Source organism: Salmo salar, chromosome 27 (assembly GCF_965601325.2).
Source record: "Salmo salar chromosome 27, fSalSal1, whole genome shotgun sequence".
Taxonomy (NCBI): domain Eukaryota; kingdom Metazoa; phylum Chordata; class Actinopteri; order Salmoniformes; family Salmonidae; genus Salmo; species Salmo salar.
The window spans coordinates 32,235,001-32,249,160 of record NC_138317.1 but is presented as its reverse complement, the minus strand read 5'-3'; the positions used below and the strand labels follow the sequence as shown (position 1 = coordinate 32,249,160).

Genomic DNA, 14,160 nt, shown 5'->3' with positions numbered 1-14,160 from the left:
TAACACTTCTACATTTATGTGGATGCTGCCATGATTACGGATAGTCCTGAATGAATCGTGAATAATAATGAGTGAGAAAGTTAGACACAAATACAATACCCCCAAGACATGCTAACCTCTCTCCATTACAATAACAGGGGAGTTTAGCATTTTGGGGGGGTATGATATTTGTGCGTTTGTAACTTATTCTATTCTTATGTTTAGAAACATATTATATTCTTATTTACAATAAAAGTGATTCCAAAATGACAATACATTATTTATCATACATTTCTATTGGGCACAAAATGATCTGAAACATAACCAAAACAAACAGCAAATGCATCCAACAAGTTTGTGGAGTCCAAGCTTGATGTAACCATTGCATAATATGAATATCGGACCAAATACTAAACTTTTGACTACTTTAATACACATAAGTGAATTTGTCCCAATACATTTGGTCCCCTAAAATGGGAGGACTATGTACAAAAAGTGCTGTAATTTCTAAACTGTTCACCCGATATGGATGAACATACCCTCAAATTAAAGCTGACAGTCTGCAATTTAACCTCATAGTCACTGTATCATCCAAAATGCTGGTGTACAGGGTCAAAACAACACAAAATGTGTCATTGTCCCAATAATTTTGGAGCTCACTCTACAATATATCACCTTCATGTTATCACGTGTTCATAAGGGCACAACGTAACAAAACATTTTTCAACGGAAAACAAAAACAAGCTATTTTTATTGGACAAGTTCTGGTAGTCCCTCCAAGTTTCAGCCTGTTTTCTACCATTTTAGGAGGTTATGAAGATGAAGCAAATGTAGGCTCACAGTTTTTTAAGCCCAAATGTTTGCTTTGTGAGTTACTTCATTGCAAGAAGGAAGAAGTGGTGAGAGTAATTGGATGAAGTAGTGATGTTGTTTATTGGATGCGTGCTTCGCCCAAGCGGCACAGCGGTGTAGCGACATGGAGCAGGAATGTGTTTGTGGTTTGATGCTCTGGATTCTAGAATAACATGTTCTGAGACTTTGCACCCACAGGATCATATCCACAAGACGTTCTCAACTTCTGAATTACGTCTAGCATCCTATTCATCTATTCTCTTCAGGGTTTTATCAGGCGCACACACGCACACACGCACGCACGAGCGCATGCACGCACACACACACACACACACACACACACACACACACACACACACACACACACACACACACACACACACACACACACACACACACACACACACAGTCTTGTACAGCTAACCTTGTGGGGCCACAAGCCCAATTCAAAGTCCCTAACCCTTAACCCTAAACCTAACCCTAACTCAAAAACCTAACCTTAACCCTAAACCTAAACCTAACCCTAGCTTCTAACCCTAGCTCCTAACCCTAAACTAACCCTAGCTCCTAACCCTAAACTAACCCTAGCTCCTAACCCTAAACTAACCCTAGCTCCTAACCCTAAACTAACCCTAGCTCCTAACCCTAAACTAACCCTAGCTCCTAATCCTAAACTAACCCTAGCTCCTAACCCTAAACTAACCCTTGCTCCTAACCCTAAACTAACCCTAGCTTCTAACCCTAAACTAACCCTAGCTCCTAACCCTAAACTAACCCTAGCTCCTAACCCTAAACTAACCCTAGCTACTAACCCTAAACTAACCCTAGCTCCTAACCCTAAACTAACCCTAGCTCCTAACCCTAAACTAACCCTAGCTTCTAACCCTAAACTAACCCTAGCTTCTAACCCTAAACTAACCCTAGCTTCTAACCCTAAACTAACCCTAGCTACTAACACTAAACTAACCCTAGCTACTAACACTAAACTAACCCTAGCTCCTAACCCTAAACTAACCCTAGCTTCTAACCCTAAACTAACCCTAAACTAACCCTAGCTCCTAACCCTAAACTAACCCTAGCTCCTAACCCTAAACTAACCCTAGCTACTAACCCTAACCCTAACCCTAGCTCCTAACCCATTCATTACAGTGTTCTCATCACCCTTGTTGTCAGACAGACCATTTGTGACAGTGTTTCCATCACCCTTGTTGTCAGACAGACCATTCATTATAGTGTTTCCATCACCCTTGTTGTCAGACAGACCATACATGATCAGTTAGGGCTTTGCTTGTTGTCCGACAGACCATTCTTTATCAGTTAAGGCATTGCTTGTTGTCCGACAGACCGTACATTATCAGTTAGGGCTTTGCTTGCTCACATTCCGTTATAACACTAACCAGTGTGATTGTCATTCCTTCAGTGATGACCCATCCATATCCACTCAGTGTGATTGTCATTCCTTCAGTGATGACCCATCCATATCCACTCAGTGTGATTGTCATTCCTTCAGTGATGACCCATCCATATCCACTCAGTGTGATTGCTCTATTCATGCAACAGTTTATCTTTGTGGTTAGATTGTGGTTGTTGTAATATGGGGTTTTAGAGGTCATGGCCTTCGTTAGCCCTCACAGTGATGTCAGTGGAGAGTGTGTGTGTGTGTGTGTGTGTGTGTGTGTGATTATGAGCTGGAGCGCTTGAGACTGTTTGGGGTTGTGAGAAGTGTTCTCATACTGTGAGACCTGGCCTCAACCCCAGAAGCAACAGCAGCTGCCACCTGGCTAATCCTACTGTACTCCCAGAATATTCACATGGACCCGAGTGTGGAGGTGATGTGTGTGTGTGTGTGTGTGTGTGTGTGTGTGTGTGTGTGTGTGTGTGTGTGTGTGTGTGTGTGTGTGTGTGTGTGTGTGTGTGTGTGTGTGTGTGTGTGTGTGTGTGTGTGTGTGGCGGTGTGTGTGTGAGCATTAGAGTGCAAGGGAAAGAGAGGGTCAGAGAACCTTCCACTGGGGACACCTGGAATGGAGTCAGAGCAACAACACCCGGCAACGCTCCAACTCTCAAAGAACCCGCTGCGTTCCGAAGCATTTTAATCTGTGTCCACTCAGTTTTCCAAACTGGCATGCCGGACATGCTATTCTGTGTACAACACCATAGCTGTAATTATGAAATACATCTCTACTCTGGACACAATGGACAATGGTCACATTGTTCAACACACTCGCGTTAATAAACTATAAGATAATGAAGTAGAATGAACTACAATGAAAAATAACTTGTTTTGTGTCTGTGCAAGCGTTTGGCCATGTGTAGACTGTATATTGACATGTGTCTCTGTCTCTCTCTGTGTGTGTGTGTGTGTGTACAGTTTCCTGCTGGTGTTCAGCTGTCTGGTGCTGTCTGTGTTCTCCACCATCCCAGGCAATCAAAAGATAGCCAATGAAGGCCTCTTCATCCTGGTAAGAAATAGCCCTCAGCCCTGGTTTCATCCCCTCCACAATAGACCCAGCTCCAGGGGTCGGCTGTACCAAGCGTCTCACAGTAGGAGGGCTGATTTAGGATCAGTTTAGCTTTTAGATACACATGGAATAAGATTAGATGGGCAGATCAGCACTTCTACTCTGAGAGGCTTGATACACACAGACCCAGATTATCCATACAATAACTCTCTTTTGTAAATCTTTTTGTACTCAACGTACAGTGCCAACTGGCCCTGCCAACCCATCTCAACACAAGTCTAAATTAGTAATATGTTAGCCTGAGTACCTGTCTGGTTTTGCTTTCAACATCATTATATCATGGCCTTGTTTGGCAAGACAATGACAGGTTGGTGAAGGCAGACTGGAACCTAGCTACTGTAGGTTGATGATATACTGTTACAGTGTAAACACTGGTTATCCCACTGAATCTTCCTCTCCCTTTATTTGAATACCCTAGAATTGTAAAAGTATTGCTCCAAAATAAACACAATTTTTCAGACCTAGGTTCAAATACTATTTGAAATCTCAAACCTTAGGTACACACACACCAATAGCTTTTACTATTCAGTTTATTGAGAAGTCATTTAAAATAGATGCTGTCAATTTGGAATTCATATTTCAGTTTACTTTCTTAACTGACTGCCTTCAATTCGAATTGACCCCATTCTCACACACACACAAACACACACACTAGGGTACCTACTGTGAACTCACTGCACTCACTGATCTACACCACCCAACTCTCTCTCGCTTTTGCTCTCTTCCTCCCTCTTTCGCTCTCTCTCTCTCTCTCTCTCTCTCTCTCTTCCTCTCTCTCTCTCTCTCTCTCTCTCTCTCTCTCTCTCTCTCTCTCTCTGTCACCAGTTAGTGTTCTCTTTTCTTCTTGTTTTCCCATGACTGTTCAGCTTCCTCTTTATCTCTCTCTATTCAACCTTCTTCAGCATTTATACTATGAGTACTTCCCTGTCTCTCTTTCTTTCTACCCCCCTCTCTCTCCCTCTGCCTCTTGCTAGTTCCTCCCATCTCTCTCTTCCTCTTCCTCTTTCTCTCTCTCTCACACTCTCTCTCTCCCTCCCTCTCTCTCTGTATCCCTCTCTCTCACTCTGTAACGGTCGTCGTTGAAGAGAGAAGGGGACCAAGGCGCAGCGGGTACGTGAATACTCATACTTTAATTTATTTAATTAAAGTGAACACGAAAACAATAAACAAAGAACGACAGACCGACAGTTTCACAGGCTAATAATAACAGCAGTGCAAAATACAACTACCCACAATCAACCAGGTGAAAACAAGCTCCCTAAATATGACTCTCAATCAGGAACAACGATGTACAGCTATTCCTGATCGAGAGCCACACAGACCAACAAAGAAATACACAAACTAGAAAAACCTAGAATACCAAAACAAGAACATACACCAAAAACCCCGGAACACATAAATACAACACCCCTCTACATACACATAACCCCCGAACCACATAAAACAAATAGCCTCTGCCACGTCCTGACCAAACTACAATAACAAATAATCCCTATTACTGGTCAGGACGTGACATTACCCCCCCCCCCCCCCCCCAAAGGTGCAGACCCCGTATGCACCTCAACAAAAAATACAAATAATAAACTCCTAACTAAAGGGAGGGAAGGGAGGGTGGCTGCTGTCAATGACGGCTCTTGTGCTACACCCCCCCCTCCCCAACCCACCTATACTGGAGGTGGCTCAGGCTCAGGTCTACTATCCCCACCCAACCTGTCCGCCCCTGCTGAATGCTCAGGGCTGTAGAGCGTCTCTGGGAGCTCCGGACTGTAAGCCGACTCTGGACGCTCCGGACTGCAGGCAGACTCACTCGGTTCCGGACTGCAGGCAGACTCACTCGGTTCCGGACTGCAGGCAGACTCACTCGGTTCCGGACTGCAGGCAGACTCACTCGGTTCCGGACTGCAGGCAGACTCACTCGGTTCCGGACTGCAGGCAGACTCACTCGGTGCCGGACTGCAGGCAGACTCACTCGGTTCCGGACTGCAGGCAGACTCACTCGGTTCCGGACTGCAGGCAGACTCACTCGGTTCCGGACTGCAGGCAGACTCACTCGGCTCCGGACTGCAGGCAGACTCACTCGGCTCCGGACTGCAGGCCGTCTCACTCGGTTCCGGACTGCAGGCAGACTCACTCGGCTCTGGACTGCAGGCAGACTCACTCGGTTCCGGACTGCAGGCAGACTCACTCGGCTCTGGACTGCAGGCAGACTCACTCGGCTCTGGACTGCAGGCAGACTCACTCGGTTCCGGACTGCAGGCAGACTCACTCGGTTCCGGACTGCAGGCAGACTCACTCGGCTCTGGACTGCAGGCAGACTCACTCGGTTCCGGACTGCAGGCAGACTCACTCGGCTCTGGACTGCAGGCAGACTCACTCGGTTCCGGACTGCAGGCAGACTCACTCGGCTCTGGACTGCAGGCAGACTCACTCGGCTCTGGACTGCAGGCAGACTCACTCGGCTCTGGACTGCAGGCAGACTCACTCGGTTCCGGACTGCAGGCAGACTCACTCGGTTCCGGACTGCAGGCAGACTCACTCGGCTCCGGACTGCAGGCAGACTCACTCGGCTCCGGACTGCAGGCCGTCTCACTCGGTTCCGGACTGCAGGCAGACTCACTCGGTTCCGGACTGCAGGCCGTCTCACTCGGTTCCGGACTGCAGGCAGACTCACTCGGCTCCGGACTGCAGGCAGACTCACTCGGTTACGGACTGCAGGCCGTCTCACTCGGTTCCGGACTGCAGGCAGACTCACTCGGTTACGGACTGCAGGCCGTCTCACTCGGTTCCGGACTGCATGCCGTCTCACTCGGTTCCGGACTGCAGGCAGACTCACTCGGCTCCGGACTGCAGGCAGACTCACTCGGTTACGGACTGCAGGCCGTCTCACTCGGTTCCGGACTGCAGGCAGACTCACTCGGTTACGGACTGCAGGCCGTCTCACTCGGTTCCGGACTGCATGCCGTCTCACTCGGTTCCGGACTGCAGGCCGTCTCACTCGGTTCCGGACTGCAGGCAGACTCACTCGGTTCCGGACTGCAGGCAGACTCACTCGGCTCCGGACTGCAGGCAGACTCACTCGGTTCCGGACTGCAGGCCGTCTCACTCGGTTCCGGACTATACACTGTTGCCGGATACTCTGGACGGGGTACTGTTGCCGGATACTCTGGACGGAGTACTGTCGTCGGAAGCTCGAGACTGGGCTGATGCGCTGGAAACCTAGTGCGTGGGGCTGGTAGTGGAGGTACCAGACTGGAGATACGCACTTTAAGGCTAGTGAGAGGAGCGGGAACAGGCTGAATAGGACTGGGCTGACGCACTGGAGGTCTGGTGCGTGGTGTTGGTACTGGACGTGCCAGACTAGGGATTCACACCTCAGGGCCAGCACGAGAAGCAGGAACTGGAAACACCGGGCCATGGGTAAGCAATGGAGGTCTGGAGCGCACCTCTTGCACAACCCGTCCAGGCTAGATGGTAATAGCAGCCCTGCACGAGCAGAGTGCTGGTACAGGGCGAACTGGGCTGTGCAGAGGCCTGATGGTTGCCGTGCGTAGAGCAGGCATAGGGTAGCCTGGGCCTAGGAGGCGCACTGGTGGCCAGATGCGCTGTGCAGGCATCCTCCTTCCAGGCTGGATGCCCACTCTAGCACGGCACTTGCGAGGAGCTGGGATCACTCGCACCGGACTGTGCGTGCGCATGGGCGATAACATGCGCACTACAGCATACTCCGGCGCTCTTCGCTCCAAATGCTTCCCATAATAAGCACGGGGAGCTGGCTTAGGGCTCACCCTTGGCCCAGCCAAACTACCCGTGTGCCCCCCCAAATAATTATTGGGGGTGCCTCTCGTGCTTCCCCATCGGCGCGTACAATGCCTCATACCGGCGCCGTTCCGCCTTGGCTTCCTCTATTTCCTCCAGTGGGCGACGGTATTCCCCAGCCTGATGCCAAGGTCCAGCCCCGTCCAGAATTTCCTCCCATGTCCAGGTTTCCAGATAGTCCATATAATTATTCTCCTGCTGCTCCTTTCCCCGCTGCTCGGTCCGTGGTTGGTGGGTAGTTCTGTAACGGTCGTCGTTGAAGAGAGAAGGGGACCAAGGCGCAGCGGGTACGTGAATACTCATACTTTAATTTATTTAATTAAAGTGAACACGAAAACAATAAACAAAGAACGACAGACCGACAGTTTCACAGGCTAATAATAACAGCAGTGCAAAATACAACTACCCACAATCAACCAGGTGAAAACAAGCTCCCTAAATATGACTCTCAATCAGGAACAACGATGTACTGCTATTCCTGATCGAGAGCCACACAGACCAACAAAGAAATACACAAACTAGAAAAACCTAGAATACCAAAACAAGAACATACACCAAAAACCCCGGAACACATAAATACAACACCCCTCTACATACACATAACCCCCGAACCACATAAAACAAATAGCCTCTGCCACGTCCTGACCAAACTACAATAACAAATAATCCCTATTACTGGTCAGGACGTGACACACTCATGTCACTCCATCACTCTAAAACAAACAGCGGTCCCTGTCAGCTCATTGAAGTTACTACATTACAGACAGATGATGGGTGTAGAATAGAAGACAATAGAATAGAATAGCACGCAGTAGATTTCAAGAAGCTTTATTAGTTTGGTTTAGATTAGGTTAACTTTCATTAATATTTGTATTGGTGGACAACTTCTGACTCTTCTCTATACAGTGATCTAATTGGTGGACAACTTTTGACTCTGCCAGATACAGTGATCTAATTGGTGGTTGATACCAGGCTCTGATAGTGGCTGGCTTGGCCAGTGACGTCCATCTCTATGTACTCATCTATGGTCAAGCTAACTGGAGCGTTGGTTGCAGTGTCTATGTGCTGCGGATCTATGTGGGCGTAGAGTCCAGACAATACAGCAGTGCCTATGCTGTCAGGATCTACGTTGGGGGTGTTCTTGTGCTTGAAGACCCGCTGCAGAGAGAGTGTGACACACGAACAGCAGTGCTGAGACACACACCACCTCTGTTAGAACCAAGAGAGTCAGCTGGGACTGAGGAAAGAGAGGGAAACTTGTCCACCTGGTGTGTAACACACACACACACACACACACACACACACACACACACACACACACACACACACACACACACACACACACACACACACACACACACACACACACACACACCAGAAATCAGCAAATTTCGCTGTTACGAGAAGAAAAAAAAACTCACCTGTTTTTGAAAACACAAGCTCAACAATATCCTGAACCAATGCCACCCAGATCCACAGGTGCCTACCTGGTGTAACCTGCTGTTGAATCTCCAAACATTTTCCCTGATACCCAAATGTACTCGATACATTTTGGCAGGAAAATGGTCCAATTTACACACTTATCGAGAGAAAATCCCTGGTCATAGCTACTGCCTCTGATCTGACTCACTAAACACAAATGTTTTGTTTGTAAATTATGTCTGAGTGTTGGAGTGTGCCCCTGGCTATCTGGCAATAAAAAACAAATACAAGTTTAAATGATTTACTTTTACTTTTACTTTTGATACTTAAGTACATTTTAGCAATTCCATTTACTTAAGTATATTTAAAACCAAATACTTTTAGACTTTTACTCAAGCAGTATTTTACTGGGTGACTTTCACTTTTGCTTGAGTCATTTTCTATTAAGGTATCTTTACTTTTACTCAAGTATGACAACTGAGTACTTTTTCCACCACTGGGTGTTGTCATACCCTCTCTCACCCAGATGTTGTGCCTTCTGGTCCGGATCAGGTCCCGGCAGGACACGCGGTAATCGATCTGACAGATGTACTGGTTGTTGTGGGAGTATCTACATCGGAGATCCTACACCTGTCCCCCTACTCCCCTCACAGAGCTTCTCTGGCCGTGACTCCTACACCTGTCCCCCTACTCCCCTCACAGAGCTTCTCTGGCCATGACTCCTACACCTGTCCCCCTACTCCCCTCACAGAGCTTCTCTGGCCATGACTCCTACACCTGTCCCCCTACTCCCCTCACAGAGCTTCTCTGGCCGTGACTCCTACACCTGTCCCCCTACTCCCCTCACAGAGCTTCTCTGGCCGTGACTCCTACACCTGTCCCCCTACTCCCCTCACAGAGCTTCTCTGGCCGTGACTCCTACACCTGTTCCCCTACTCCCCTCACAGAGCTTCTCTGGCCGTGACTCCTACACCTGTCCCCCTACTCCCCTCACAGAGCTTCTCTGGCCGTGACTCCTACACCTGTCCCCCTACTCCACTCACAAAGCTTCTCTGGCCGTGACTCCTACACCTGTCCCCCTACTCCCCTCACAGAGCTTCTCTGGCCGTGACTCCTACACCTGTCCCCCTACTCCCCTCACAGAGCTTCTCTGGCCGTGACTCCTACACCTGTCCCCCTACTCCCCTCACAGAGCTTCTCTGGCCGTGACTCCTACACCTGTCCCCCTACTCCCCTCACAGAGCTTCTCTGGCCATGACTCCTACACCTGTCCCCCTACTCCCCTCACAGAGCTTCTCTGGCCGTGACTCCTACACCTGTCCCCCTACTCCCCTCACAGAGCTTCTCTGGCCGTGACTCCTACACCTGTCCCCCTACTCCCCTCACAGAGCTTCTCTGGCCGTGACTCCTACACCTGTTCCCCTACTCCCCTCACAGAGCTTCTCTGGCCGTGACTCCTACACCTGTCCCCCTACTCCCCTCACAGAGCTTCTCTGGCCGTGACTCCTACACCTGTCCCCCTACTCCCCTCACAAAGCTTCTCTGGCCGTGACTCCTACACCTGTCCCCCTACTCCCCTCACAGAGCTTCTCTGGCCGTGACTCCTACACCTGTCCCCCTACTCCCCTCACAGAGCTTCTCTGGCCGTGACTCCTACACCTGTCCCCCTACTCCCCTCACAGAGCTTCTCTGGCCATGACTCCTACACCTGTCCCCCTACTCCCCTCACAGAGCTTCTCTGGCCATGACTCCTACACCTGTCCCCCTACTCCCCTCACAGAGCTTCTCTGGCCATGACTCCTACACCTGTCCCCCTACTCCCCTCACAGAGCTTCTCTGGCCATGACTCCTACACCTGTCCCCCTACTCCCCTCACAGAGCTTCTCTGGCCATGACTCCTACACCTGTCCCCCTACTCCCCTCACAGAGCTTCTCTGGCCATGACTCCTACACCTGTCCCCCTACTCCCCTCACAGAGCTTCTCTGGCCATGACTCCTACACCTGTCCCCCTACTCCCCTCACAGAGCTTCTCTGGCCATGACTCCTACACCTGTCCCCCTACTCCCCTCACAGAGCTTCTCTGGCCATGACTTGGAACAGTCAATCAAATGGACAGAACAGTTGGTCACTTATCTATTTCTTTATTTTCTATTTGATACTTTTCTACTTCTTTGCCTTTAATATTGAGTACTGCATTGTTGAGAAATAGTTTACCAGTAAGCATTTCACTGTACTGTTTACAGCTGTTGTATTCTGTGCACGTGACAAATAAACAATTTGATTGACACTATTAAGACATTACTTAATCAGATTGAATATACTACATAAAACAGTTTTTTGTGCTAACTGCCAAGCAATACATGTTGAAACCAACAAACTGTCCTGTCTACAAATGTGATCAGTATTGTGGTGAAAGTCCTTCTTCAAACTTACAATGGCCGACATATTTTTCAACTAAACACTTTTTACGAGCCAACTTCTAGACATTGTGAGTGGTGTCTGTGTTTATTTGTTGAAGTTGGATTACTATTGAGTGTGTAAAATGATTTCTTTTTTTTTGCAGTGATTTAGGGCTCATTTCCCAGACAAAGACTCCTGAACTAAAAAGCATGGACAACAGAGAATCTACACTGAAATATATTTTAAGTCCAGAACGAAGCTTAATCTATGTCTGGGAAACTGGCCCCTTGTGTTAAGAATAAATGTTGACTGATGTAAGTCCAGTCTCCAGTGAAGCAGCGTACTGTTGACCTACCTGAGAGGAGATGAAGTATAGAGACAGACAGCAGAGTCCCATCTCTACATGTACTGTCTCCACACACGCAGACACGCACGCACGCACGTACGCACGCACGCACGCACGCACGCACGCACGCACGCACGCACGCACGCACGCACCACACACACACACACACACACACACACACACACACACACACACACACACACACACTACTCCTGTCACAGTACCTGTGGCTACTGAGTCTGCTCTCTCTCTCTCTGTGTGTGTGTGTGTCAGATCAAATCACATTTTATTTGTCACATGCTTCATAAACAACAGGTGTAGACTAACTTTGAAATGCTTACTTACGCAGATTTAAAGATGAAAAAGTTAAATAATTGAAATAGTGACACAAGGAATAAATAAACAATGAATAACGAATAACAATAAAAAGTAAAAATAACATGGCTGTATACAGGGAGTACAAGTACTGAGTCAATGTGCAGGGGTATGAGGTACATATAGGTAGGGTTAAAGTGACTAGGCAGCAGGATAGATAATAGACAGTAGCGGCAGCGGGTAGCAATTTGAATAGCTATTTAGTATTCTTATTTAGTATTCTTATTTAGCAGTCTTATTTAGCAGTCTTATTTAGCAGTCTTATGGCTTGGGGGTAGAAGCTGTTCAGGGTCCTGTTGGTTACAGACTTGGTGCATCGATACCGCTGGCCATGCAGTAGCAGAGAGAACAGTCTATGACTTGGGTGGCTGGAGTCTTGGACATTTTTAGGGCCTTCCTCTGACACCGCCGTTTGTTACACTGCTGTTCCTCCGCAGAACAACACACACACACTCAGCGACAGGCGTGACGGCACGTAGAATCAGACACACACACACACCATCACAGGGAGATGGATGACGATGGGTGACCATGAACAGTTTATGTGTGTGTGTCTCAATAGGTTCTAGCCGAGACTCTTCCTCTTTCTCTACATGTGCAGACACACACACACACACACACACACACACACACACACACACACACACACACACTGACAAAAACACACTGCACACACAAAAACACACACACACAAACCGCTCATGGTCACCAATTGTCATCCATCTCACTGTGATGATGTGTGTGTGTGTGTGTGTGTCTGATTCTACGTGCCGTCATGCCTGCCGCTGAGTGTGTGTGTGTGTTGTCTAGCGGAGGAACAGCAGTGTAAGAAACTGTGGTGTAAGCAGGCGAGAGGACTTATTGTTGACTATGCAAGAAATCCCAGACATGATCCACTAATCCTAACAGCCGTCCTATAATCACTTCCTCCTCTTTTAGCTTTAGAAGGAGGTAATGGAGGATGGCTTTCTGCTTCTGCTCTCTCCCTCTGCCTCTCTCTCTTTCTCCTTTTACTTTTGCTCTCTCGCTCATCCCCCTTTCTCTTTTATATCTCTCTCCCTCTTACCCTCCAATATCTCTCTTAGTTGCTCTCTCCTTTTTGCCCTCGCCCCTTCTCTCTTACTGTTATTTAATGGTCAGACCCTCTCTCTCAGTCTCCCCCTACAGGAGGCTGTAATAATCGTGATGTTCTCTCTATCTGTCGTCCCCTACAGGAGGCTGTAATAATCGTGATGTTCTCTCTATCTGTCGTCCCTTACAGGAGGCTGTAATAATCGTGATGTTCTCTCTATCTGTCGTCCCCTTCAGGAGGCTGTAATAATCGTGATGTTCTCTCTATCTGTCGTCCCCTACAGGAGGCTGTAATAATCGTGATGTTCTCTCTATCTGTCGTCCCCTACAGGAGGCTGTAATAATCGTGATGTTCTCTCTATCTGTCGTCCCCTTCAGGAGGCTGTAATAATCGTGATGTTCTCTCTATCTGTCGTCCCCTACAGGAGGCTGTAATAATCGTGATGTTCTCTCTATCTGTCGTCCCCTACAGGAGGCTGTAATAATCGTGATGTTCTCTCTATCTGTCGTCCCCTACAGGAGGCTGTAATAATCGTGATGTTCTCTCTATCTGTCGTCCCCTACAGGAGGCTGTAATAATCGTGGTGTTCTCTCTATCTGTCGTCCCCTACAGGAGGCTGTAATAATCGTGGTGTTCTCTTTATCTGTCGTCCCCTACAGGAGGCTGTAATAATCGTGGTGTTCTCTCTATCTGTCGTCCCCTACAGGAGTTTGTGATGATCGTGGTGTTTGGTCTGGAATACGTAGTGAGGGTTTGGGCGTCTGGCTGCTGCTGTCGCTACAGAGGATGGCAGGGGAGACTACGCTTCGCCAGGAAACCCTTCTGCATCATAGGCAAGACGCTGTGTTTGTGTGTATCTGTGTATGCAAGAGTGTGTGTGTCTGTTCACCTACAAGTTAATGTGTGTGTGCAGGTCTTTCTTTACCCATGTTCACACTGGATTGATTGGTTGATTGCATTTATGTGTTGATAAAAAGTAGCAGGATGCTCCAGCCAGAGACAACATTACATACATTGTTTCCAGTGAGCAATAGCTAATGGATAACCTTACCGAGGCTGAGCGTGTGTACTGAATGTGCACGTGTGTGTACTGAATGTATGTGTGTGTGTGTGTGTACTGAATGTGTATGTGTGTGTACTGAATGTATGTGTGTGTACTGAATGTGTATGTGTGTGTACTGACTGTGCATGTGTGTGTACTGAATGTATGTGTGTGTACTGAATGTGTATGTGTGTGTACTGAATGTGTATGTATGTGTACTGAATGTGTATGTGTGTGTACTGAATGTGTATGTGTGTGTACTGAATGTGTATGTATGTGTACTGAATGTGTATGTGTGTGTACTGAATGTGTATGTGTGTGTACTGAATGTGTATG

At 48.0% G+C, this 14,160-nt stretch overlaps 1 protein-coding gene across 1 annotated transcript in view; it reads left to right on the top strand.

The window, feature by feature from the left end:
* The window catches only part of kcnq4 (potassium voltage-gated channel, KQT-like subfamily, member 4), a 120,869-nt gene that overhangs the window by 70,446 nt on the left and 36,263 nt on the right, over positions 1-14,160 (top strand). Inside the window, exons 2-3 of the mRNA XM_045709430.2 lie at positions 3,200-3,290; positions 13,489-13,615. Of these exons, the coding sequence (XP_045565386.1) occupies positions 3,200-3,290; positions 13,489-13,615 (218 nt within the window). The remainder of the gene's footprint in view (positions 1-3,199; positions 3,291-13,488; positions 13,616-14,160) is intronic.